Source organism: Salvia splendens, chromosome 3 (genome assembly GCF_004379255.2).
Source record: "Salvia splendens isolate huo1 chromosome 3, SspV2, whole genome shotgun sequence".
Lineage (NCBI taxonomy): Eukaryota > Viridiplantae > Streptophyta > Magnoliopsida > Lamiales > Lamiaceae > Salvia > Salvia splendens.
In genome coordinates this window covers 31,381,993-31,406,429 of record NC_056034.1, presented here as the reverse complement: position 1 = coordinate 31,406,429, position 24,437 = coordinate 31,381,993, and the positions used below count along the sequence as shown (strand labels likewise).

Below are 24,437 nucleotides of genomic sequence, written 5' to 3'. Positions count from 1 at the left end.
CCTAATGCCTAGTTCGTATGAGTTCACTCCGTTAGGCTATATGGCTGTTGTGAAACGAATTCGGGTCTGAGTAGAGCCGTAAACCCTATCAGGCTGTGTACACTGGTGGGATCGTGAGCCGTCCTTGCAAGTCGGCCGGTCTCGTGGGCGAATAGTGTGGCCACACTTTCGTCGCATTGTGATGTGATTGATGGATTGATGTGAAAAGTGGGGAGATAAATTGTCTGGACAGACTTGAATTTTTGTGTTTCTCGTGATATTTCTTACTATATAAAACTCGAGATCACTGGTATGGATGACATAACTTATTAAAATGTTTTCGGCATGAGCCCATTGAGTACAATAAGTACTCAGCCCTACATACTATTTTTCTTTATGTGCAGGTTGAGCGGGATGTTGCGGTGGATGTTGAGCTGGCTTAAGTACTTAGGATGCGTTGTGTCTCCATACATAGGCGTTGTCCTTGACTCTCCTTAAACCTTATTTTTCCGCTGCTATAATTTGAACTATGTCTCAAGACCTTAATCTTTTCTTTGTGTTTTGTGTTTTGTGTTTGAACATGCATGGTGGTGATAGGTTTTAAACAAATTTTTACGTTGCCTTTTGAAAATGGTATTCTCCGAGATTTAAGTTAAATGTTGTTTTGCTTTAGTTATTAATTGTTGTTTCTTAAGTCAAATTCTTTCCGTTGTCTTTTTTTTTCAAGTGTTTTACCTCATGTCTCTTCAAAAAAAAACATAACCGTAAACTCCTTAAACTAAGTTGTTTTTCTTTCTTTAAGTTAATTAAGTTGTTCCTTTAAATTGTTATCCATGCATGTAGGTCACGATCGCCACGTCTGTGGTACCCCTTGTATGGGCGGTCGTGACAATATACCTTCGCTTTAACGACACCTGACCGAAACCTACTCTTTCACACACCAACGTCATCATATTTCAATAAGGCTTAGAAATAATCGGACTGACATTGCAACCTTTCACGATAGGTAGTCTAGGTCTATCTGGGTTGTGAAATTCTTGTTTTTCTTTGTTCAGAACTGACCGCGTACCTTAAATTGAGCGCAGCCCACAACCGGTCTACTAGAACAAAGACTTAGACTTATGTTATGTTCGCTTATACATTTAAATATGCAATAAACATCCATTAAATGTAAAATCATAACAACATTATGACAAAAATAATCTGTTGCATGCATTGAAAAATAATTATTAGAGTTTTACAGTATTCAATCACTCGAAAGGTGATTTCTAGTATACAAACCCTAGCAGAGCCTACATTACAACAAAAAATAAAGACCTTTCGGACTTTTGATGCTTAATCACATCTAGTAGAGGAGGGATTAGACTTTGAGCAAGCCTATGGTAAACTTGCATGATGCATGATTTGAGTGCTTATACACATTACCCTTATACACTTTGAGAGTGAGAGACAAATATATTTCCCATCTTTGGAAGTTTGTCACATGTGAGTGCATGAATTCAATATGTTCCACGATTTAGTAATGAAAGTGCATTAATATACCTTGCTTGATTTGATTACGTTAATTCATGCTTAATCTACTTATACCATACTTTGAGGCAATAGTGAAGTCTATTCCTTGTGCAATATGTGCTTCTATTTTATGTTTCTTTCTTGTTTTGTTTGAGGACAAACAAATATTAAAGTTTGGAGGTATGATACGCTCGGATTTTGCACTATTTTAAGGCCACTTTGTGATCCATTTTGAGTGTCAAAGTTTCATTACATGTCCATTATTTGAATATTTTATCTATTTTGGTATTTTGACGTGTTTTGTGAGAAATGTGCAAAATAGAGCTGAAAAAGGGCATAAAAAGTCAAATCTGGAAGCTGGAACTGAAGTGCAACCCAGCGGCTCGCAGGACCCATGCCAGCGGTTGCTGGAAGCTGGAACTTTAGTTTATACAATTCTGTTTTGCTATTTAATATCCTTTTTTTCTTACTTCGTTTCTTCCCTAAGTTGTTCTATAATACTTCACGTTTGAGTGACACATTCGGTGATGATTTAATATAACTTGCTACATAATCGTGAGAGGAGGTTGGCGAGTTAGATCCACTTAGTAGACACTACACTTAGCTTCCCTTAAAACGACACTGTTAATTGAGAGTGAGGACTTTATAATGGTCTTAGCAGCTTTTGGGAGTTACGGATCTAGGATTGAAGCCCCTACTGTTAGTAATTTACGCTTGTGCCGCATGGGCAAAACTTATGTGACTCGTTCTATTGAAGTATGAACTGTGGTAGGGTGTTGTAGTTGGAATTTGTATAACCATAATTGTCACGACCGCACTTCCTAAGGATAGGAAGCACGGGGAATCGTGACTCGTGGGGGATTTAAGAGGCGGGGAAGAAGGGGGAACAATCAAAAGGAGTACGACATATCGATCAAAAGATGAAATTTCATTTATCAACAAGGTTTCAAAACTCGAAGGTACACAACGTGAATGACATAGTTTGACAATTCAAAGGAAATCAAGGAAATTCTTATAACTTGGCATAGCGGAAGCATTTGAGAGTTAGCTACTACTATGTATGAAGACACAATAGTAACCAGATCATTTATTGAATACTGTCTCTGTCCAATGCTCAACATCCTCCGTCCTCCGTCCACGCTCAACCTGCACATAGGGAAAACATATGCAGGGGCTGAGTACTTGATGCACTCAGTGAACTCATGCCCGAAATACATTTATCATTTAAGACATGTCAAGCCATCATCGAGTGAATCTCGGGTTTTACTTTAAAAAGGCCGAGAAACACTAAATCATTCCTTTAATAAAATAGTGCCTGCGCAGGCAAACATCATCCCCCATCATGTACCATATCTGAGCTATCATGTGAAACGAGAATGTGGCCACAATCTCGATCACTGGACCGGCCGACCTAGGGGACGGCTCACGATCCCTATCAGTGCACTAGTCCGAGTAGGGTCTCACTCCATAGTCAGACCCAAATTCGTTAACTATCAAAGTCTAGTAGGATATTATCCCAGTAGATAATCAGATAGGCAATTCAAAACATAAAATACGGCAGGACATACTATTTTAAACCACCCTTATTTCACCATAACATATCATTTCAAGTAAAAGAGTTTAAGTAATAAAGCTCACCTCAAAGCTTAGGATTCCCGTAAAAAGTTCCTCGTTCCGACTTTAGCGTGCGTGCGAACCACCTTTTCAGTAAATACATAAAATACACATCAATCTCGGTAACGAAGACATTTTAGAATGCATGCACTCTAATTAAAATCTTTTAATTCATTTTCTCGGTTTTTGTGCATTTTCGATTATTCGGCGGCCGCCCATGGCGTCGCGTGCGACGCCGGTCGGCCGCTTACGCTCGTTCTTTCCTCCGTTGGCTCCTCGTCTTTTCCGGGATGTCGAAAATAATTTCTAAAAATCTATTTAAGCGTATACTTTAATTTTCGTAATTATTTACCGTTGAAAAAAAAGTATAAATTCATACTTGGGATAAAATTATTCATTCTTCAAAAAGTCTTCCGGGAATTAATTAAATAATTCGTCACGATTAACTATCGGCCCAACGATTTATTCCCCCACCTTATATCTCCAACTAAAGTTTTAAAGCCCAACACAATTTAAAGAGGGCCCAACTTTAAAAAAAACAAAGGCCCAAGTTCCACAACAACAAAAGTGGCCCAAATTTCTTTCCTTTCCCCCACACATCACGCTGTGTCTCCTTCTCTCTAATCCTCTCCCTCTCTCTATCGACAGATTTGAGGATTCCTCAAATCCCGTCGCCTTCACCGACAATCAGTTCTGATTTCCCCCAACCCCGTCGCGTCGCTGCTGATCCGGGCTACTGTTCGCCGCACGCTGCTGTCTCCCGGGAATCGTTGACGTCGCTATTTCTGCGGCCGTCTCACTCTGCCACAGTACCGCCGGCGTTCACTGCTCTGCCGACGCTCGCCGGACCTGAACGCCGAGAGGTCGTCGCTGCTGTTCTTGATCAGCCACCGTCGCTGTTTCCGCTGCTCGAATCCGTCGCTGCCTCTCACCGCCGCGGTAGCAGGTCGACGTCGACATTGCAGCAGCTGTTCGTCGCCGTTGCTCGCTGCTGATGCCGTCAGAGTGGAGGAAGTCTGGCCACTGCGGAATCACCGTAGCCCACCGGCAGCGCCGAGTCAGCCATCTCGCTGCTCGGCCGCCTCATCCCACTGTCGCCGCTGCACAGCCGCCTCCCACCCGAAAACACTCCAAACCAGCCCGGAACCACCCCGAAACGTCCCGCAAGACACGTTCTCAACATAAAGTTAAGTTCTTTCGTATTTTTAATTATGTTCGGTGATTGTTTGATTGGTTGGTTGTTAATTCGCTTGAAATGGCTATGGAAGTGGATTATGAAAATGAAATATGGAACAACATATATGTATTACTACTTATCTCAATCATGCTTTAGGAATTAAGAAGGGAGTATACCTCAAAAAGGATTGAATTTGGTGGTGGGGAAAACAAAATGAAAGCAATTCCTTCTTCTTCCTCAAAATCGGCTCTCACTCTCTCTCTCACTGTTTTTTTTTCTTTTGCTTTGCTTGAGATGTTGAAGTGGAAGGGTGAGGGAAAGATAAATAACTTTTAATCTTGGGTGACTCTTGAATTTTGTAGAGTTAATTGGGGGAGATGGAAGGTGAAGGAGTTGGAAACATGGAGGGTCTCCAATTGAGAAGAAACGGCCGAGAGGGAGGAAAGAAGAAGAAGAAGAAGAAGAAGAAGAAGAAGAAAGACTTGGGCTTGTTCCCACATTTTGGAATTAAAATTGGGCTTCCAAACTTGAATTTGTTTTGGGCTTGTTTAATTGCAAGCCCAAGTTTGTAAAATTCTTTATTTGTAGACTTTTTATTTGTTAGGGCCAAAAGCCCTTTTTACTTATAAGAATATTGGACTTAATTTAGGATCCCAATTATTTACTTTTTTTTTCCGCAATTCGTTTTTTTATTAATTAAAGTTCACGGAAAACTTTAATTAATTTCGTCGTTCCAATTTCCAACAAAATAAAAAAAAACGAGAAACATGGCACATCCGATAAAATTTTTATTTTTACTGGTCCACGACATTTTTTTTAGTACTTAAAAGTACAGGTGTTACAATAATTGTGCAACCACTATTCTTGGAATTCCCCTATTTGCCTAATTTATTTGCTTTATTTTATTTGTTTTTGCTTAGTTAAACCAAATCTCTTGTTTTTCTAAATAGTATATGACGCTTAGTATATGATAGCTAGTTGCAATTATATTCCCCGTGTTCGATATCCCGGTACTGACGTTTAGTTATACTAGATTTACCATGTATACTTGCATGTATTTTTAGTGCTAATAAAAAGTGCATCACATAACCAACATTCTATAAAGGGTTAGTATGTAATATTAATGTAAATAACTTATATAATATGTTTTATGTTTAAAAATGTTACTAATTCATACTCCCTCCGTCCCTAAAAAGTATGAATTTTGGGTTCAGCACGGATTTTAATAAATAAAGGGAAAAGTAAGATATAGAGAGAGAAATAGTAGTGGAAATAATATTAGTGGAGAGTGGGTCCATATTATTATAATGGTATAAGTTGTTAATGATAATGGTATAAGTTGTAAATAAAATGATGTGCAGTGGTAGTATGTTGTTTGAAATTTTCAAAATTAGAAAGTTCATACTCTTTAGGGAATGACGAAAAAGGAAATAGTTCATACTCTTTGGAGACACACGGATTTTAATAAATAAAGGGAAAAGTAAGATAGAGAGAGAAAGAGTAGTGGAAATAATGTTAGTGGAGAGTGGGTCCATATTATTATAATGGTATAAGTTGTTAATGATAATGGTATAAGTTGTAAATAAAATGATGTGCAGGGGTAGTATGTTGTTTGAAATTTTCAAAATTAGAAAGTTCATACTCTTTAGGGAATGACGAAAAAGGAAATTGTTCATACTCTTTGGAGACGGAAGGAGTAATATTGAGAACCTACCCAAATAAAATAAGGACAATTAGTGTAACAAGTCAAAAAAAATCCACAAAAACCTACAACTAATGATTTGTTCTCTTTGTATTTTACTCCATCTTTTCACTTTAATTATTTATTACAAAAACGTCTTTACTACATAGGGATAGATGGAGTTTCTCATTAACACAACGCTAATGAACTAAGGTCATTCATCGTGAAATTACTCCCTCCGTCCTACTCAAGATGTCCACATTCTGGAGTAACACGAGATTTTAGGAATTGTTAGGTGGAGTAAGTAGAGAGAAAAAAAAAGTGGTTGAATATTTTAATAAGAAGAGAGGAGAGATAGATTTATTTCTAAATATAAAAGTGGACTTCTTGAACTAAAAAGAAAATATGGACATTTAGAATGAGAGAGGGAGCACTCGTGTAGTTCCATTTGTTCTTGATGTATTGCTAAAAGAATTGGGCTTAGGAGTTATTTTTCTCACTTGGGCCGATAAGTATAAATGAAGAAGATAGTATGGGTTATTTTTCGCTAAGTAGACCATCATATATTAATTAATCCATCTTCGGAATGGTTAATTCCCCTTAATAATTAATTCAAAATAATTAGTTTTCCAAATTAATTTACCCAAAAATACCCTGTAGGATTCACGCTTTATAATCAAATTAAAGAAATCTTGATTCTGATCAGCAAAATAGATTAACTTTAAATTAGGGATTACGTCACTTAATTTAAGTGTATCAGTTTCTTTTAATCCAGGTACTATGTTTTATCTTGATGTATTTTTTAACAAATACTCTCTCCGTTCGAATGTGAATGTGAATGTGAGTCTCATTTATTTCCGGCACAATTTCTAACAAAGGTTAAGAAAAATAGGTGGAAAAAAGTTAGTGGTATATGGATCTCACTTTAACATACTCCCTCCGTCTCAAGGTAGTTGGGGCATTATTTTGGGCACGAGATTTAAGAAATTGATTTGTTAAAAGTTAAAGTAAAGAGAGTAAAGTAAGATAGGAAAAAAGTAAGAGATATGAAAAAATAGTAGAGTAAGAGATGGAATAAAGTTTCACCAAAAAAGAAAATTACTCAACTAACTTGGGACAAACAAAAAATGAATACGACTCAACTACCTTGGGATAGAGGGAGTATTAGTTTTAAATGAAATATAACTCCTATGCACGGATGGACCGAAATGGAAAAACGAAACTCTTGTTCGCATACAAAGGGAGTACCAATCTCTATTGGGCTAGAAAAGAGAGCGACCATACTATACCAGTTTAGATTAATCAAATTCGATCCATGATTAAATGTCTCATATTTGATCGGCACGGGTTTTAAGAAATTGTTTGACTTTATAAAATAAAGTGAGTAGAAAAAGTTAGTTGAATGTGAATCCCACTTTTATATATTGATTTTATAATAGAACGTGAGTGGAATGAATTAGTGGAATGTAAGGTCCACTTACTAAAAATAGTAAAAGTTAAATGAGACAATTATTGGCGAAAAGACGAAAAAGAAAAAATGAGACATTTAATGACGGGCGGAGGGAGTAGAAGACCGGAACCCGTAGGTGTGGCTGTGGAAGGAGGTGGATGGAAAATTCTATCAAACATATTACCCATGTATATAAATTTATTTACAATTTATACCTCGTGACGACTGCTGAGACAAAATCAGTTTATTCAAATTCCACCAAAAAAGAGAAAGTAACATGTTACTGAAATCCTATTTTGCATATAATCTTTACTTTAGGCTGGTCTGTTTGACCAAAGAATCAAAGACCTTTAGTAGGTCCTGATCAAATCACTACCTCATAGTCTCTTCACCTTCTAGTTCTAGGTTGAATTATATGCATTCAGAAATCATCTGTGATTCCTGTTTGAATAAGTATTTGTTAGTCTATTAGCATGTACATGTATTGTTGATGAATGATTGTAAGTTGGTGATATGTCAAAAGTAATCTATTATCCATCCAAACTCAACATTTGCTAAGAATAGCAATAGATCAGCATACAACACTGAAAATACAGAGTAGAAGAAACATAGCTACAGAAGAAGCAATCTATCTACGATATGTAAAAAGCTTATACAACATACCTCTATACAAGCCGATGGCGATACTTGATCAAAAAAAGGCCGTTGATAACAATGCTTGTTAAAGCTATAGTTACAAAAACGACCACCATCTCCTGTGGTTATTATCTCGACGGCACAGAGGTCGGCCAGCGCCAGTTGCGCACAATCTAGTTGCGGATGAATCGCCAAACCACAGAATGAGAGATATGCCAAGAATACTGACAATCGGAGCAGCAAGGAAGAGCCATCTATTTCTTGGAGCATCATCATCCATGGAAGCATCATCAATCAAGTATTGCTCATCAACCATCTCACTTCTCTCATTGTCATCCGTTGGAAACTCATAGCGGCAAAGTGGGCACGTATTTCTTGTAGCTAACCACGGCAAGATGCAGGAAGGGTGATAAAGGTGCAAACAGGGAAGCTGGTTGACGACAGCGCCAAGCGTGAAGGAGTCCTTGCAGATTGCACACTCCTGCTGCTGTTGCTTGTCTCCATTAATCGTGAGACGTGGCAGATTGTTCATATATGATAGAGAAGCAGGAGGTGCCCCTCTCCTTGAACCTTCATTTTCAGCAAGATGGTCGAGAAGATCCTCAAAGCCTCTGGCATCAAGATAATCCCCCGAATTCCCAACATAAGACTCATCATCCAAATTGGTTAACACCCACCAGTGTGTGCTTGTATCCGGTGGCGTATACTGAGTGGAACTGTGCCCATGAGTTGAGAGGACAGTAGCTGCCTGCGCCAGTTAACCAAGAGGCTCGGCTGAGCTTCACCTTCACTACTGTCATCTTCCGAATTCCAATGGAACGTACCAGCATTCATGGGGTCGATATCTAGCTCACTTGGGGTATCATCAGAGTCACTATCGTGGACAGCCCTATATCTCCGAAAGCTAGCATTGGAGTCAGACTCGTCAACATAGAGAGAATCGAAACCATCACTTTCCGTATCGGAAAAGAATCTCCTCCACATTGTAGACGACCGCACAGAACGAGCATCGTCTTGCCTTGCGATTTGTGAAAATTGGAGAGAGAACATACTCTCCATGGACTCAGAACTGACGAATCTTCTCCTCGATCGACCCCTCCTCCTATGGTGGACTTGAGGCGAGGGCGATGCAGTCTCAAATTCTTCAAGAAACAAAAAATTACAATCAGCGCAGACGCTAAAATCGTCAAGCTCGTCAGCCTCATTGTCGGATGGAAGAATTCTATAGCATAAAGCACAAGAGGAGGAATCCCCCAAATTACTCCGATCCATTTGGAAACTGAAATGTGCAGATTCATCTAGGTTATAGATTAGATACGAACATGATTAGAATTCAACGAAAATAAACCTAAAAGCATCATCCGTAATTACTCAATCTATTTCACTATTAAGAATCGGAATCAGAATCGGAAGGATTAAAATCTAGGTTAGAGTAGGGAGGGTAGATCCAATTGAGAGAGAGAGCAGTATATATACCTGATACGTAGATACGGCGGCGGTGGTGGTGGTGGTGGTTGTGGCGGTAGAGTTGGGCGACGGAAAACCAAAGCACCGTGGACGAGCGATACGATAAATTAAAAATTACTCCTACTACAAAAAATTGCGCAAAAGATAAAAGCGATAAATTGAGGAATAAATGTTTTTTTTTCACTAGAAACTTATATTTGCGAATGCGCACATATAGAGTTTGATCCGTTGCTAACTTACTAACTCATTAATGTTGTATATTAAAAATCTCAACACGATGATAATGTAATGTCAACATAAACTTAAGTTAATATTTTAATACGTTGTGTTGATATTAATATTTAAAATGTCAACACATTTTATTAAAAATATTCTACACAAATATGGGTTGACATTTTAATTTAATCGTGCTGACATTTTTAATACAGTATAACGCACCCCGAAGTTAGGTCATAATTTAAGAAAGTAAAACAATGTGAAGTTATTAATGTCAATGTCAACGTCAACATCAACGTCAACTTAGGTCATAATTTCTATAATTCCATATTTCTATAATCCTCATCTAACTTTTTTTTGGTTATATACTGTATAAAATTAAAGCAAATAATGTCAACGTCAACTTAGTACATAATTTCTATAATTCCATATTTCTATAATCCTCATCTAACTTTTTTTGGTTATATACTGTATAAAATTAAAGCATATAACTTAAATTTACATTAATTAAATACCAAAAATTATGTTATTATAATTTCTAAAATAAGATTATTAATTACCAAAATTTACTTGATTAATTTTCTAAAGTTATTGTACTATTAATTAAATACTGAAACTTACACTAATTAAATTTCTAAAAAATTATATGCAAAAAACTTAATTAAGAAGGTTATTCAAATTATTAATAAAAATAAATAAAATTAACTTGCTTTTCGACCGACTGCAATGCATGTCGCGTTCAGATTCGAACCGCAACCCAGACCTCGAGATAAAATGCGGTCTGCCTCAAATTTGTGTCACATTTGTGAATGCTTTAAAAGCCCCACTACGCTTATGGTCCCTCTAATCATGTTATATCGACGATGCAGGTTGTACGTTGTAGCTAGGGGATTGGAACTGAAGCTACGAGACGTACCGCAGCTACGGTGTGGTTTGCTGCTCACCACATAGTTTTTGCTTTTTTCTATTATATTTTTGTTTTATTATTTTATTCAGTAGTTGTTTTATTTCATAAATTTTATACTAATTAATATATAAATAATTTTAATTATTAATCTTTTGAATTTAACTTTATACTAGTCATTAAATAAACAATAGGTTATTTCGTATTGTACTCCTATTTAAAATAGATAGTGTGTGTTGTAGTAATTGTAGTTTTATATTATTATTTGTTACTCCTTTAGTCCCTAGTTAAAAGAGATAATTTGTTTTTAACACGAGATTTAAGAAAGTGTAAATTTATTAGTTAAGTGAAAAGAGAATAAAGTATTAGAGAAAATCAAGTAGAGAGTTTAAGTATAAGAGAAAATACAAAAAAAATACTAATTTATCTTGGGACGTCCCAAGAATATGAATTACTACTACTTAACAAGGGACGAAAGGAGTATTGTTTAGCTATTTTTTTGCAATTAAATTAATTTCATTAATTATGTACTATTATTACTTTTAAAAATAATTAATTTCAAGTAGGTAATTTTTTAATTTTGATTATATGATACTCCTTAGTAATTTAATTTTAAAAATATTGCAATTCAAATAAATAAGGATAAATTGAAAAGAAAGTGATTAGAGGATAAATAGTTGATGGAGTGTAATGATATGTATGAGGTTTGATGAATGTTGAGTGGAGCAAAGTATATGAATACCAAATTCATTCAATCATTCTCCTCAGTTTTAGCACGCCTCAAATTGTAAATACAGCAAAACAAAATATTGGAATCAAAAGTCAATGGTAAAAGATAGGAATGTAAATGAGTGGGATTCCAAGTTTAGTGATTGTTAGTGTTAAGTTACTAAATTAGGCATATAACGGCATAGATGTTAACTCTGAATCTTTCTTGTCCAAATACAGAAATAAGTAACTATATCTGATCTTGATCTGCTGTTTAAAAGCAGCAGCAGAGTTTGATTCATCTTCATAAAATACTAATCCATTATTCAATGTCCTCAAGGTACTAATAAACTCATCTTCCTTATCATCATAATATTACTAACTCAACAACATTTGTAGGAAGGTAGTGGCCAAGTCCTCCGGCCAGAGGAGGAGGAGGAGCCCTCGAATCTCAGCCCTCGATAATCGTCTAAATTTAGATGATACAGCTGCAGCTTTACCTCCACTCTCTAAATTACCCAAACAAGTCTGGAAGGTAAGTAAGCATTCACTCTCATTCGTCATAATGTATGCTGATGGATGGCATGCTGCAGGGTGCTGAGAGTCCCCAAAACGATGGCTTCGGTGAGTTTAAACGTACGCTTGAATTTGTGCACTGCACTCTGGCTTGGCTTATACGTGTGTTTTCGATGGTGTCAGTGGATTGGAGATCTCTCAAGCAAAATCAAGACCATGATCATGATGGTTGGTCCAGTCCAATATATGAATTCAGTTCTTGTGGCTTTATCATATCAGCAACGGTTTTAATCTTTTCGATTACTAGGCAACGGAGTAATGCCAGCGAAGCACACACTCGAGCTTGTTCTTGATACACTGCAGAGGTGAAGTGAAACTTGATTGTATTAACTACCTACATGAATGATTAAGTTGAATACTGAATATGAATTCATGTTTTTTAGGAGAGATACATATGAGATATTTGCTCAACCAGTTGATCCTAATCAGGTTTGTGGTTTGTTTCTTCATCTCAAATTCTCTTAGCTCAGCTCGACTATCTCTCGTTGTTTCTTAAACAGGTTGAGAATTATTACGAGATCGTTAAAGAGCCTATGGACTTTGGCACAATGAGGGCTAAACTCCATGAAGGGATGTACCAAAATCTTCAACAATTCAAGGTTTGCTTCGCTTTGCTTCATGTTTCATGAGTAAACAACAGAAGCCAAGGCCTAAATTGGTTTATGTTGGCAGCATGATGTGTTTCTCATACCAGAAAATGCAATGCATTTCAACTCCTCCACCACCACTTACTTCAGACAGGTAACACTAACTCTCAACCTCAACGTTATTCTCCATTTCATCGACGACCTCTACTGTGCCACAGGCGCGTGCTATACATGACTTAGCTAATAAGGTCTTTCATCTCCTTAAAACAAATCCCGAAAACTTTGTCGAGGGGACAAGACGAAGATCTATGAGGAAAACTTTATGCGGTTCCATCCCTAAGCCCCCTGCTTCAACATTTCGACCAAAGACCACTGGTTTTTATCTTCCTCTTCCCTGTTTATTTTCCATGTTTTGCAAATTCATCCCTGAGATGAATACATGTGTGTATATATATACAGGTAGACTGTCGAATTCTCGAGTAGAAGATAGGAGGAGAGTGACATACTTGTGCAAGGAGGATGCAGCAGGCTCAACCACTTCCAAACCACTGATTCTGGTAGGATTTCATATAGATAGACATGTTACAAAGTGGGCACATAACGAAAATACATCTCGTCTTGTGTTGGCAGGGAGACATTAGCTACGAGGATAGCTTAATGTCGTATGTAAAGGATTTGGGACCAACGGCACAAATGGTTGCAATGCGGAAGCTACTAGGACAGCATGAAACAAAAACTTGTCACAAACCAAAACAATTCAAGACATTCCGCGACTTTGCTCCTGCAGGCTGCAACCCCTTTACCAAAGCTAGCAACACAGCTCGAGATGGGGAAGAAGCAAAGTTGGAACAAAAGAGAAAAGACAAGAAAGCCACAGCCGTTATTAAAGATTTGAATTGTTCATCAAGACCGGTTATACTAGCTTTAGAGAACTGCCATTCTGAATACAAGTCCAGAAACAAGAAAAGCTGCAATGTATCAGCAACTCCCAAACCTGTCTGCGATGAAGCTGCTCCGCAGAAGCCAGAGAAGAAGCATTTGCCAGTATTATCCCGCTTCACTTTCGATCTTCCCTTCTTTAAAGCACGGCTTGAGCAGATTAATGCAGTGGAGATGGGGTTGAAGAGGAAGAAACCGGGGCTCTCGATTTATCAATGAACCTGTATTTCCTGCTACATTTATAATAACTGTCTGTTTTGATCCTTTTTATTTCAATAATGAAAACTGGAAACAATAGACAGGGTACACATGCAAGCAAGTAAAAAATTGAAAGTACACAACTGGGACATGAGAGTTCATCAAAACTGTGCTTTTATATACCGCATGCTATATTGCTTATACTGTTGACAGTGAATGTAACTCCACATACACTTTCTGTTTACAATGTATGACCGTGTCAATGGCAACATAATATTTGCAATTAAGATTTCCTATGCAGATGGTGTGATCAGGACAGAGCTGCTTTGGGTCGAGGATTAAGCCTCCAAAGCAGAAAACTTCCTGAATTTAAAATAACTGAAAAAATAGACAAGTTGACCCATCACTAAACGATCTAAGATCTGCCGGTTTCACCAATGCACGGCATAGAGGGCAAGTACGTTCTCTCTCAAACCTGGGGACAAAAAATATCAATAGCTCAAATCAAGACAGTACAATAAAGTTTTGAGAATCTGACTTCATACAAATATGCCTTGCAGCTATTTTCAATATATTTGTAGCTCAAGCAGCAATGACGATTCTTGACATATTTTGGATTAATACTAAAGGTAGGAAGAGAAAACCAACCACTCAGAAACACAGTCCTCACAAAATATGTGCTTGCAACGTAGAAGGACCGGAGAGTGCATCTTTTCCTGGCAAATAGCACACAAATCTCCAGCTGCAGTGACCTGAATATAATCAAATCAATGAAGTGGCAAGAGGACTAGTCATCAAGTTGAAGCACAAAAGGGGCAGCACCAATGTCAGTATGAAATTCGATACAATACATAGAGAGAACATGCAGCAAAACAGATTTTCAGTGACAATAGCACATAATCATAAAAGAGTATGGCAACACAAAAAATTTGGGAACAATTTCTTTTCTATGTGGGATGATGTTAGGTCTTTCAGCTCATCAAGAATTTTCCAAATCTTTGTCTTCAAAGTTCCATCCCAGCCCCATTCCAATTAAGAATCAAGTGGCTGGTAATGCAGTGAAAGGACATCAGGCATTTTTTTTAAGTACATTTGAACTGCAGCTAGCATACCTAAAAGGAGCACATGTAAGGCAGTGGGTGTAACTATTCACAGGCAAGGTGTAAACAAGGGTTGACATTTACAAAATTTAAATGCTTGTGCTAAAGTGGAAGCAAGTTGACCAGTATAAGCCTATATATATATATAATGTATATATATGCATTTTCCTTAACTGGATAATTTTTTTAAAAAAAGCTTTAGCCAGTGAATTTCCTTAACAACAGCTCAAATAATCTGGAATACAGTGACACTAAGGCCATAGAAAGAAAAATGAATACCTGTTCAGTTGTAGCATAAGCACCATAGTGGATGTCTTTCCTTGACAGTGCTTTAAGAGCAGTGATGAATGATTGGACCTGAAAACATAACTCAATTCAGCAGAGCCTAAAGGCAGGGAATATAGAGATTCCTGAAAAGATCCACTGCATACTACTGCTACAAATCCTATAATTTTTAATCATTAAAAGAACAGACTTGGCTGAAATACATGTTTATACCTTCTCAACAACAGAAGTAAGCTTGAAGGTTAAATACAATCCAGTCATAAGCGACGAGAAAAGGCTCCCGTATTCTTTGTTCAAGAAGAAACGGTACCAAACAGGGGCAGGGAGCAGTGCACGATAAAGGAGCAGCAGGTACTCAACCAAAGTTAACAATTGACCCTGAGAATAAACAATATATCATTAGCAGGTATGCACTTTCCGAAACAAACTATAAATTACAAGTATCTAGTTGACAGAAGGCACAGAAATAATTTACCTGCCTACGGTAGTTCCGACCTCTGCTATTTTTGTAATACATCAAGAGCATACATTTGATGACCATTGCTGCTTGACGAACAAGTGTATCTACAGAAAAAGGTGCATCATAAAGAACAAGGTCAAATTACTGACATGTAACTCTTCAAAATCGCAGTGATTAATGAAAATGACTCACCATTCACCATGATAATAAATATCGCATTCCAGAAAGGAGGTATGGTTCTTGGAGGCAGCATCAGCAAAGGATAGAGCACATCATCTTTCCGGTACCACCAGTAAATCCCGAAAACATGAAGTGAGTAAAGAACGACAATGCCAATAAGAGTCATTATTTTCCTCTCACCCTGAAGAGGGAAGGCAGACCCTTGTTAACAGTGACTTTAAAGTGAAACTTACGGGATTTTCATTCTTCACAGGAAATGGATGAAAAGTTTCTTAAAATATATGAAAATCTACGTCAAGTACCTTTAGTGCCGTCTGCTTCCGTACAATATCATTTGACTTAAACATAAAAGCAGCAATCCAAATTGTAACACAGAATCCTGCAAACATAGAACGAGTCAATAAATTCTTTTGATTCTTTCACACGACAGACGGTGAAGAGGCATAATGTATAGCTATTCGAACAATGCAGCAATGCACCTTCTACTAAGCGCTTTCTCAGAGAAATTAAACCAGATAAAGAACTATTATCACATTAAAATTAAATGATAACAATATATGGGTTCATGAAGGCAGGGGATGACTAAAGTCAATATGCAGCAAGAATGGAAAAAATATGCATTAATTAGCAAACTAGAAGGCCAATAGAAATATTAACAACTTCAATATGATTTGACACAAATCAGAAGGCCATATCAATATGATGAAGCATTGTAATACCTTGGAGGTGCTGACGTATGAATACAATCAACAGAAGCAACGAGAAAGGAAGGATCTGCTCGATCCAACGAGCAGCCTGCTGTATATCATATCTCTGGTAAGAGGAAGAAGAATCCCTATTATTGGCGCCAACTCCCTCAGCACCTTCTGCACCACCATCTGCATTTGTCGAGTTCGTAGCCACATCCACAGATTCTCTATCACCCCGCAGATCAACCTGACTCTCCATTGAGGAGAGTGCAGAAGCTCCAGACGGCGACCTAGAAACTGGCCTCGAAAAGGACTCAGCAGATGGCCCCGAATGCAGAGAAGTAGCAACCCTATCGTGATCATGTTCTGCAGAGCCAATTATCCTAATGGAAACCTCTCCAGCGGAAGGGGCAGGTGCAGAGTCATTCGCTAGGTCATTGTGGAAGCCCGCGTTGTTCAATAAAGAATCGGAATCGGAACTGTTGGCCCTGGCTCTGATGAAGCCGGTGTACTCTAATAAGGTGGACAAGGGAGAGCGGAGAAGGGTAGAAGCCGAAATTTGCAGCCCATTTCTTCGGGGATGATTAGAGGTGTTCGAGAAAGAAGAAGACGATGAAGAGGAAGAAGAGGAGCTTCGGTAAGCGTCCGAATTTCCACCGGACGCTTCCATTTGCGAGGACGTCCCAGGCCTAAACCTAACCCTAATTAAGAACAATTGCAATTACAATTACAATTACATACATAAAAAGCAAGAAGAAATAGCAATTGAATATAAAAGAAACAAAGTTGCGTGATGAAAGTGTTAATTTACCTTGACGATCGAAAATCCGTGGATGATCGCTAGGGTTGAAAAAGAAGAATGGTGATTGAATGCTGGAAAAAGAAGCCTAAATGAGGAAAAAAGAGGATGTATTCAAAATGAGGCGGCCGCAGCGGAGAATCGGAAGCGGGTAACGTTGAGAATCACGGCTGCGAGTCGTTGAATACGCGTTTGCCCTTTCTTTCTCTGCTCTTCTCTTTGATTGAGATATGGAGGAGCGAGAAGAGAGAGAAACAAGGCTACGGACGATGACCCTGCTGTTTATAGTTTATACACACTTGCAAAAACTATTAATTACCATTATTTATCGCTAACACTCGTTTTTATTTCTTTTTTTTTTGAATAATTGTGTGTACTATTTTCAGCAGCTGACCTTTGAAAATTCGTGGTTGGACATATTAATATTGCTGACCCACCACCTGCTCTATCCATTATTAATACATTAATTTATTTTTTGCCTAAGTTTTTCTTTTTTTCTGAGGTCGTTTCGTTCTCGAAGAAACATCACTTACTCATAGTATTTTAAGAACCGGATCGAACCGGCCAGTTCAACGGATTGAACCGCGAACCGGCAAGTGGTGCTATGAACCGTGAGCATGTCAGGCCGCTATGAATTGATGGACCGATCAGGCTGGGAACCGAAAACCAGTTTTATATCGACCTCTAGCCTAGATAGATGCATCTCTACCACTCCACCACATGTATATGAATGAAATATTGTGAACATTAATTAATGTTATACATTAAAACGTAATTTTTGTCTAATTTTAATTATCATCCACTAAATTTTAACTATTCTCTCCGTCTCATTTATAATGACACGTTTTTCTTTTTAATTTGTCTCAAATAAGATGACACATTTTCTTTTTTGAAAATTTCTTCTCTCCAATTAAGCACATTAATCAATAACTCCTAAAATCTCACGCCGGCCAAGAAATGTGTCATCTTAGTCGAAACGGAGGGAGTATATTTTGTCGGTCACTAAATAATTAATTATACCTAAGATTTAATATTTCATGGAGTATATTAAGTATATATAACTAATTAAGTATACCTAAGATTTAATATTTCATGGAGTATAATTTATTATTTACTAAATATTATTAAACTTACTAATAATCCGTGTTTATTTATATGTAATAACTAATAATACTAATATACTAGTACATTTTTATCCAAATTAACTAAAATTTCATGTGTAATTCTATATATTTGCTATAGTATTGTTTCATCACATAAACTTTTTTGAATTAATATAAAATTTATCTATATATATATATATATATAATATGTACTTTTTTAGCTACACTAATTAATAATTTATGTATTTAATTATATGTATAGATAAAAAGATTAAATATTGTTCTTATTTAATTTATTATATATAAAGTTTAATAGTAAGTTTTTATTATATGAGTATAATTTATTACTTACTAAATTTTTATGTTTTGTATTTATATATTTAATTATATGTATTTGCAACAGTGAAAATGTTTGACCAGTGGTTAACCGGTCGGACCAATTGAACCATGAACCAATAGCCTTGCCGGTTCACTCCTCGATCCGGTTTTTAAAACATTGCTACTCACGTGTGTTGCACGCATGTGGTACCATTCGGCTGCCGATGAAAGTATAAAAAGAAGAGATTGTGTACCAAGACAAGATATAGACAGAACTTTAGACTCTCTATCTTAGCTTAAAACTTCGAACTAAATTTACATTCTCTCGCGTTAATCCTTAGCTTACTTTTGCTCTAGAATTCCCTAGCCTAATTTTAAAACTCTCGTATTTTGGTCTTAGTTAAATCCCTGCTATTGCTTATAAATGTGAATGTTTTCATACTTCGTTTAACATGCATTTATGATGTTTTCACTTTCGTATGTTAAGTGCATTTATGTTTATGCAATGGAATGTTGTTGGTAGAATGAGAAACCGTAGCATTTATTTCTCCTAGCTAGGTTAAGTGTTCTACATTTATTTATCGTTAGTTGTCATTGTACTTCGTTACGTTGTGGTTGTTGGTTGATAGTAGTATTTCGGTTGTTGCATGTTCTTAGTTCATTCCATCGTTTTCTTCATGCTAGTTTTGCTGAAGGTTGAAAGAAGAACAAACGATAGTGCTAAAATGGTAGAGGTCAAGGTTAAAGTAGGATAACATGTTAGCATTGTTTCATTCAATCACTTGTTAATTTGTGTTCTATTTAGTTGTTAGATTCTTCGTCTTTAGCTTCATTGTCAGCGTATCTTCAAGCTTGTTAGCTTAAGGACCACAGTTGTTCTTCATTACTTGTTCACAAGTTAATCTTCATCGTGTTGATCTTAGTGTAGTTTCCATTGCTAACTAAATGATGGCGCACCCCTTCTGAGACCCTTCTTTCGGCGCTATTGCTTATGCCTTCTACCTGCGTTCTTTAAATTATGAAGTGTTCAAAGCTTACTTCGGCTGGGGGAGAAGGAGAGTGGGTAAGCAGGCTACTTCCACCAGATTACATTCAATTTCAAGCTAAAAAACGTAGTCAATCCGGCGTGTTGTATTGCTTTGATGGTCCATACCTATGATTGTGACTCAATCTAGCGTGTTGTTACTCTCCACCTCCAACTTTTGAAAACTCAATTTCTTTCACAATTGGAGACCATATAAATAGCACCAAAGTTTTACGGTTGGAATGGAACATTTCCCAACATTACCAACAAATCCATACCTCCAATTTCTTAGATCATCATGACATAATCTCTCATCAAAGGTTCGTCCTTCCAGAGAGGCATGTGTGTGCTTTAAAGTATCTGTTGAAGGTGACCGCCAACCATTTAAAATAGGCGATCAAGAAATATTTAGAGCTCTATAATCCAATATCTGAGCCTTCACTACCCATTTTGGCCATATTAATTATCTGCATCATAATAAATTTTGGATAAATCCCTTCTTTCAAATGTGCCAACATCATATTCTAAAAGTTAAACTTCATCTAAGATCCTCATCAATCTCTTTGAACAAAATTCCGAATCAACTATTTGTCAAACTCAACGACTGCTCAAAGAAGCTTTCCTCCCCACCATATCTCAAAATGTCATTCCAAGATCTACAACCACGCATGTTGCAAGAATTTTTCTTTGATAGATGCCTTATATTTTTCTCCTCGTTGGTCAAAACCACATTATTCAGAAGCATCCAACATTCTCTTTTTGTTATAAATAAAAAAGGTCAACTTTAAAAACAAAAAGGAAATTGATCTACTCTAGAATTTGTCAAGTACCAAGATTTAATTTTAAGTATATGTAGCATGTTAGGGTTTTGTATACTAGAAATCACCTTTCGAGTGATTGAATACTGTAAAACTCTATATATTATTTTCCAATAAATGCAACAGATTATTTTTGTCATAATGTTGTCATGTTTTACATTTAATGGATGTTTATTGCATATTTAAATGTATAAGCGAACGTAACAAAGTCTAAGTCTCTGTTTTAGTAGACCGTTTGTGGGCGTCGTCCATTTTAAGGTAACACGGTCAGTTCTGAACAAAGAAATATAAGAATTTCACAACCGAGATAGGCCTAGACTACCTATCGTGAAAGGTTGCAATGTCAATCCGATTATTTCTAAGCCTTATTGAAACAAGATGACATTGGTGTGGTACAACACTGAATTGGATCTAAAACGACAAGACGAGTCTTTATGCTATCTACTGAAAAACGAGGTCTTGATAATTAATTTCTTAATCAATGTACGTTAGCATTGAGCATACGATATTGATTATCTACTACTTTGACTTACCAATAGGTGCGGGTTTTTCGTAACCCAACGATCCTGGTATCTTGGGTAGTGGCGATTAATATCTAGCGGTTCTAGGATTGCTAATATATTGAATCGTGCGCGAGGTGAGTCTCGTTTGATAACATACACAAGAGGAGCTCGAAACAAGGTTTTATTATTCGGAACCTAGCTAGTTGGAGTTTGATTACTCTATGAATAATAAATAAACGTTTCTTGCTAAGTCCACTCTTGGAGTTTATAATATGTTAATTAATTAAGTCCATAGCAGACATTGATTAATTAATGGATGTTTCTATCTTAAACGCGAGAAATAAATGACAAACAAATGGAAACCCGAAATACTTGTAATTTCGGATTTGGATAGGCAGTGCAATATTACTTCTTTAGTGGCTGACTGTAATATTCCAATATAAGCTCATATTAAATTATGGGTTCAATTTAATTAGTAAAAAGCTAATTGGGGGAGGCCATATCCAAATTCTTGCTTAGATCCCTGACTGGGCCTAATATGTGACTTAATATAAATAGGAGAATAAAGGAGACAGAAAAGACACTTGTTTTATTTGAAAATTTTCGTCCCCCCCTATTCCAAGGAGTAGAACGATTTTTCCTCTCCTTCCGTGAGCATGGTTCTGTCTTCTTTATTCAAGTCCTAGTATTCTGGTGAGATTTGCCCACACAAATATCAGATTACAGTCCGGGATACCAGTCAGAAGATCTGAGGTCGAGTACTCAAAATCTTCACGTGGAGAAGACGCAAGCCATCTTCGATTCTTAAGTGAATCAACGAGGTAAATTGGCTAACTCTGTAGCAAGCATGCTTTAGGGATTATTTGTGCTAAAGCATGTTTAAATTCAAGTTATGAGCATGATACATGTGAGAATTACGCGAATAGAGTTTATCTAAATAATCTGCTAAATAGATCAAGTTGTATATGATTCGTTAGAACGCACGCTTCGCAGCAAACCCCTTCAATTGGTATCAGAGCCAGTCTTTGGCTCTGATTATTTGGAATTAAATTTCGCGAAATTCATGTATGCATGTGTTATTTGATTGCGAAGCATGTTCTTGGTGTTTTATTTATTTATTATGCATGATGAACTCAAGAACTATCGAATCAAGGAACTTGAATTTTTCGATCGTACGAGAAGTGCGATCCGTCGGCGCTAGCGCCGAGACGGATCGCACCGCGCTCGATTGAAAAAGGGTTGTCGATTAAGTGGGAGCCGAGGGTGTATGATCACAGGGCGACGCGCAGACGAGCGAGGGCTCGTGCGCGCCGCCGACCGAGACCACAAACCCTAGGCGGCCCTTGCCCGAAGCCTCGACAAGGCGGTGGCTGGTGCGGCATGGCGAATCGTCCAAGAACCGCCGAGACACCGCGACTCACCAGGCTGAACCCTAGGCGGAAGGTCCAGCGCCACCCGACGAGATGTCTGGCCGAGAGTGTCACACCTGTGTGCGTGCCGTTGGCTTGGGCAGTGGGAGCCGCTGGAGCGGTACAGGCCGAGACGGGTAGCGAGGCGCTGGCCGAGAGCCTGCGCCATCCGTCGAGACGCCTGGCCGAGACGCGTCGGCACCTGACGGGGCGAGGCGCTTGCCGAGTGCCAACACCACCCGACGCATCGCTTGGCCGAGAGCTGGCGCGCGTCACGTGCGCTGCTTGCCGAGATGTCGTGCGCGTCGTGATCCGACGACGAACTCGTCGGATCTTCGTCGTTCATCGTTCGTGCGAACCTTGTGCGATGAGATAACGATGAAAGATTATTTTAATGATTATTTAATTTTTAATTAGAAGATATCATTAAAATATTATTATTTAATGGAAATAAAATATTTTTGGAAGATTTCCCTAGATTTTAGGAATATTTATATTATTATTCATATCTATAGAAATAAATAACATTATTTTGATTCCTAGATGATATGGACAAGAATAATTTAATAGTTTCCTAATATTCATATATATAGAATCCTAATAAGTATAGATATGTAAGAATACATTAAATAATAAAAATTACTCTTCCAAATCTTGAACATGAAAATGATTTGAATTTAATTTTTCATGTCTTATTAAGAATTAAATAACTTGTTTACTTTAGATATATTTTATAGTGGACATGGATAAGAATTATATTCTAGAACAATGGTTTCCTAAAGGAAGATACCAAAGTAAATAAAAATTTAATTATCTAGGAAATTAAATACCAACAGAATTTAATTAAGCCTTAATCTGTCTCAAGGATAAGGATAATTAAAGGAAAAACCATAACTCAAATATCTAGCTATAATTACGAACTTGATGTTTGTATATGGTCTCCATCAATTGGTCTGCAATTTATGAAGCTTATTTCCAATAGTATCGCCACCCATTATGTGGGGACAATAATCCTACGAAATAGCAAGTTCATGAGGGCGGACTTCTCAAAGATAAATAGTATGAACTAGAATGTGGTTTCCAATATTATCGCCACCCATTATGTGAGGACAATAATACTAAGAAACTGCGAGATTCAGAAGTCCACACAGGATTTATGAGATGGCTTGATCTTGTTAGCAGCACATAAACATTGTTATGGGAGTGTGTTGTAGAAATGAGACTCTGTAATGCTAAATTTGGTGGTCTTGCTTAGGCAACATTAGGCGGCCATGCCATTATGTGGTCTCTGGACTATTCGTCGGTGTTGTGACCAGTAAAATTGTAGAGTTTTAATGCGTATTGACCTCTTATGGAGGGTACAAAATTTTAATTTTACAGTTGTAAGATTTTGAAAAGTTTTATGGTTATTCTAATCAAACTTCTTACATAAGTTTATGACAAATAGTAAATACTCTATTTTACAATGCAAACTAAATCGTCAAGATGTCATTCAATCCTCTTTCTGCAATTCTTAAAGAAAACAAACTCGATGGCCAAAATTACATAGAATGGAAACAAAACTTGGACATCGTTCTTACAGCAGAAGAGTACAGCTTTGTACTCACAACCCCGTGACCTCCAGTGCCGCCTACTAATGCTGCGGCAGGAGTCAGAGATGCACACAAACGGTGGCATAAGGCGAATGAGATGGCAAAGTGCTACATGTTGGCTTCTATGTCTTCAGTACTCAAGCATCAGCATTCTGCCATAGAAACGGCCACCGAGATCATGCAGAATCTCAAGAATCTTTTTGGTACTCAGAATCGAATGGCTAAGTCTCAAGCCTTTCGGAGTATCATGTCGAAGACAATGAAGGAAGGCTCGTTAGTGAGGGACCATGTCCTCGAGATGATGGGCCACCTCAACCAAATTGAGGTTTTGGATGGGACGATCGATCCCGAGTCCCAAGTAACAATCATCCTTCAAAGTCTTCCCCCTAGCTTCCAGCAGTTCAAGTTCAATTTCGAGATGAACAAAAGGAATTACACCTTGGCGGAGCTGTTGACTGAACTTCAGTCGGCAGAGGACCTTATGGTTCAAGCTAAGGCGACCATGATGACTTT

At 37.4% G+C, this 24,437-nt stretch overlaps 4 protein-coding genes and 1 long non-coding RNA gene across 7 annotated transcripts; 3 read left to right on the top strand and 2 right to left on the bottom strand.

Moving 5' to 3' along the window:
- Positions 1–4,119: 4,119 nt before the first annotated feature.
- LOC121794364 lies at positions 4,120–4,939 on the top strand. The gene is made up of 2 exons (XR_006049284.1): positions 4,120–4,291; positions 4,645–4,939. It is a non-coding gene; the product is annotated as an uncharacterized LOC121794364 (long non-coding RNA).
- A 3,004-nt stretch (positions 4,940–7,943) lies between these two features.
- LOC121793827 lies at positions 7,944–9,654 on the bottom strand. Its single transcript, XM_042191864.1, has 2 exons — positions 9,526–9,654; positions 7,944–9,347 (listed from the first exon to the last, which is right to left on the bottom strand). The coding sequence occupies exon 2, from the start codon at positions 9,319–9,321 to the stop codon at positions 8,716–8,718; it is 606 nt and encodes a 201-aa protein (XP_042047798.1). The 5' UTR covers positions 9,322–9,347; positions 9,526–9,654; the 3' UTR covers positions 7,944–8,715.
- Positions 9,655–11,885: 2,231 nt separating this feature from the next.
- LOC121795669 lies at positions 11,886–13,665 on the top strand. Of its 2 annotated transcripts, XM_042194226.1 has the most exons (3): positions 11,886–12,882; positions 12,967–13,064; positions 13,138–13,665. In XM_042194226.1, exons 1-3 carry the CDS (start codon positions 12,816–12,818, stop codon positions 13,663–13,665), a joined length of 693 nt encoding a protein of 230 aa, XP_042050160.1. In that variant the 5' UTR covers positions 11,886–12,815. The 2 variants fall into 2 exon arrangements, with proteins under 2 accessions (XP_042050160.1, XP_042050159.1); XM_042194225.1 differs by having other exon boundaries at positions 11,886–13,064.
- On the top strand, positions 11,914–12,549 carry LOC121795670 (bromodomain-containing protein 9-like). Its single transcript, XM_042194228.1, has 4 exons — positions 11,914–12,088; positions 12,168–12,225; positions 12,304–12,349; positions 12,421–12,549. The coding sequence occupies exons 1-4, from the start codon at positions 11,914–11,916 to the stop codon at positions 12,547–12,549; spliced, it is 408 nt and encodes a 135-aa protein (XP_042050162.1).
- Positions 13,666–13,801: 136 nt separating the features above from the next.
- LOC121795668 (E3 ubiquitin-protein ligase RNFT1-like) lies at positions 13,802–17,437 on the bottom strand. Of its 2 annotated transcripts, none has more exons than XM_042194223.1 (9): positions 17,170–17,437; positions 16,389–17,059; positions 15,972–16,048; positions 15,682–15,850; positions 15,505–15,593; positions 15,243–15,407; positions 15,024–15,101; positions 14,293–14,396; positions 13,802–14,119 (listed from the first exon to the last, which is right to left on the bottom strand). In XM_042194223.1, the coding sequence occupies exons 2-9, from the start codon at positions 17,026–17,028 to the stop codon at positions 14,014–14,016; spliced, it is 1,428 nt and encodes a 475-aa protein (XP_042050157.1). In that variant the 5' UTR covers positions 17,029–17,059; positions 17,170–17,437; the 3' UTR covers positions 13,802–14,013. The 2 variants fall into 2 exon arrangements, with proteins under 2 accessions (XP_042050157.1, XP_042050158.1); XM_042194224.1 differs by having other exon boundaries at positions 14,293–14,386.
- Between the last annotated feature and the right edge of the window lie 7,000 nt (positions 17,438–24,437).

Coding starts and splice junctions, on each gene's coding strand:
- LOC121795668 (XM_042194223.1), bottom strand. CDS start 17,028: ATGGAAGCGTCCGGTGGAAATTCGGACGCTTACCGAAGCTCCTCTTCT. Junction 16,049..16,388: donor CATACGTCAGCACCTCCAAG/GTATTACAATGC, acceptor CTATGTTTGCAG/GATTCTGTGTTACAATTTGG. Junction 14,397..15,023: donor CTTATGCTACAACTGAACAG/GTATTCATTTTT, acceptor GATTATATTCAG/GTCACTGCAGCTGGAGATTT.
- LOC121795670 (XM_042194228.1), top strand. CDS start 11,914: ATGCTGATGGATGGCATGCTGCAGGGTGCTGAGAGTCCCCAAAACGAT. Junction 12,089..12,167: donor TCAAGACCATGATCATGATG/GTTGGTCCAGTC, acceptor TTCGATTACTAG/GCAACGGAGTAATGCCAGCG. Junction 12,350..12,420: donor AACCAGTTGATCCTAATCAG/GTTTGTGGTTTG, acceptor TTTCTTAAACAG/GTTGAGAATTATTACGAGAT.
- LOC121795669 (XM_042194225.1), top strand. CDS start 12,816: ATGAGGAAAACTTTATGCGGTTCCATCCCTAAGCCCCCTGCTTCAACA. Junction 13,065..13,137: donor CTTCCAAACCACTGATTCTG/GTAGGATTTCAT, acceptor TTGTGTTGGCAG/GGAGACATTAGCTACGAGGA.
- LOC121793827 (XM_042191864.1), bottom strand. CDS start 9,321: ATGGATCGGAGTAATTTGGGGGATTCCTCCTCTTGTGCTTTATGCTAT.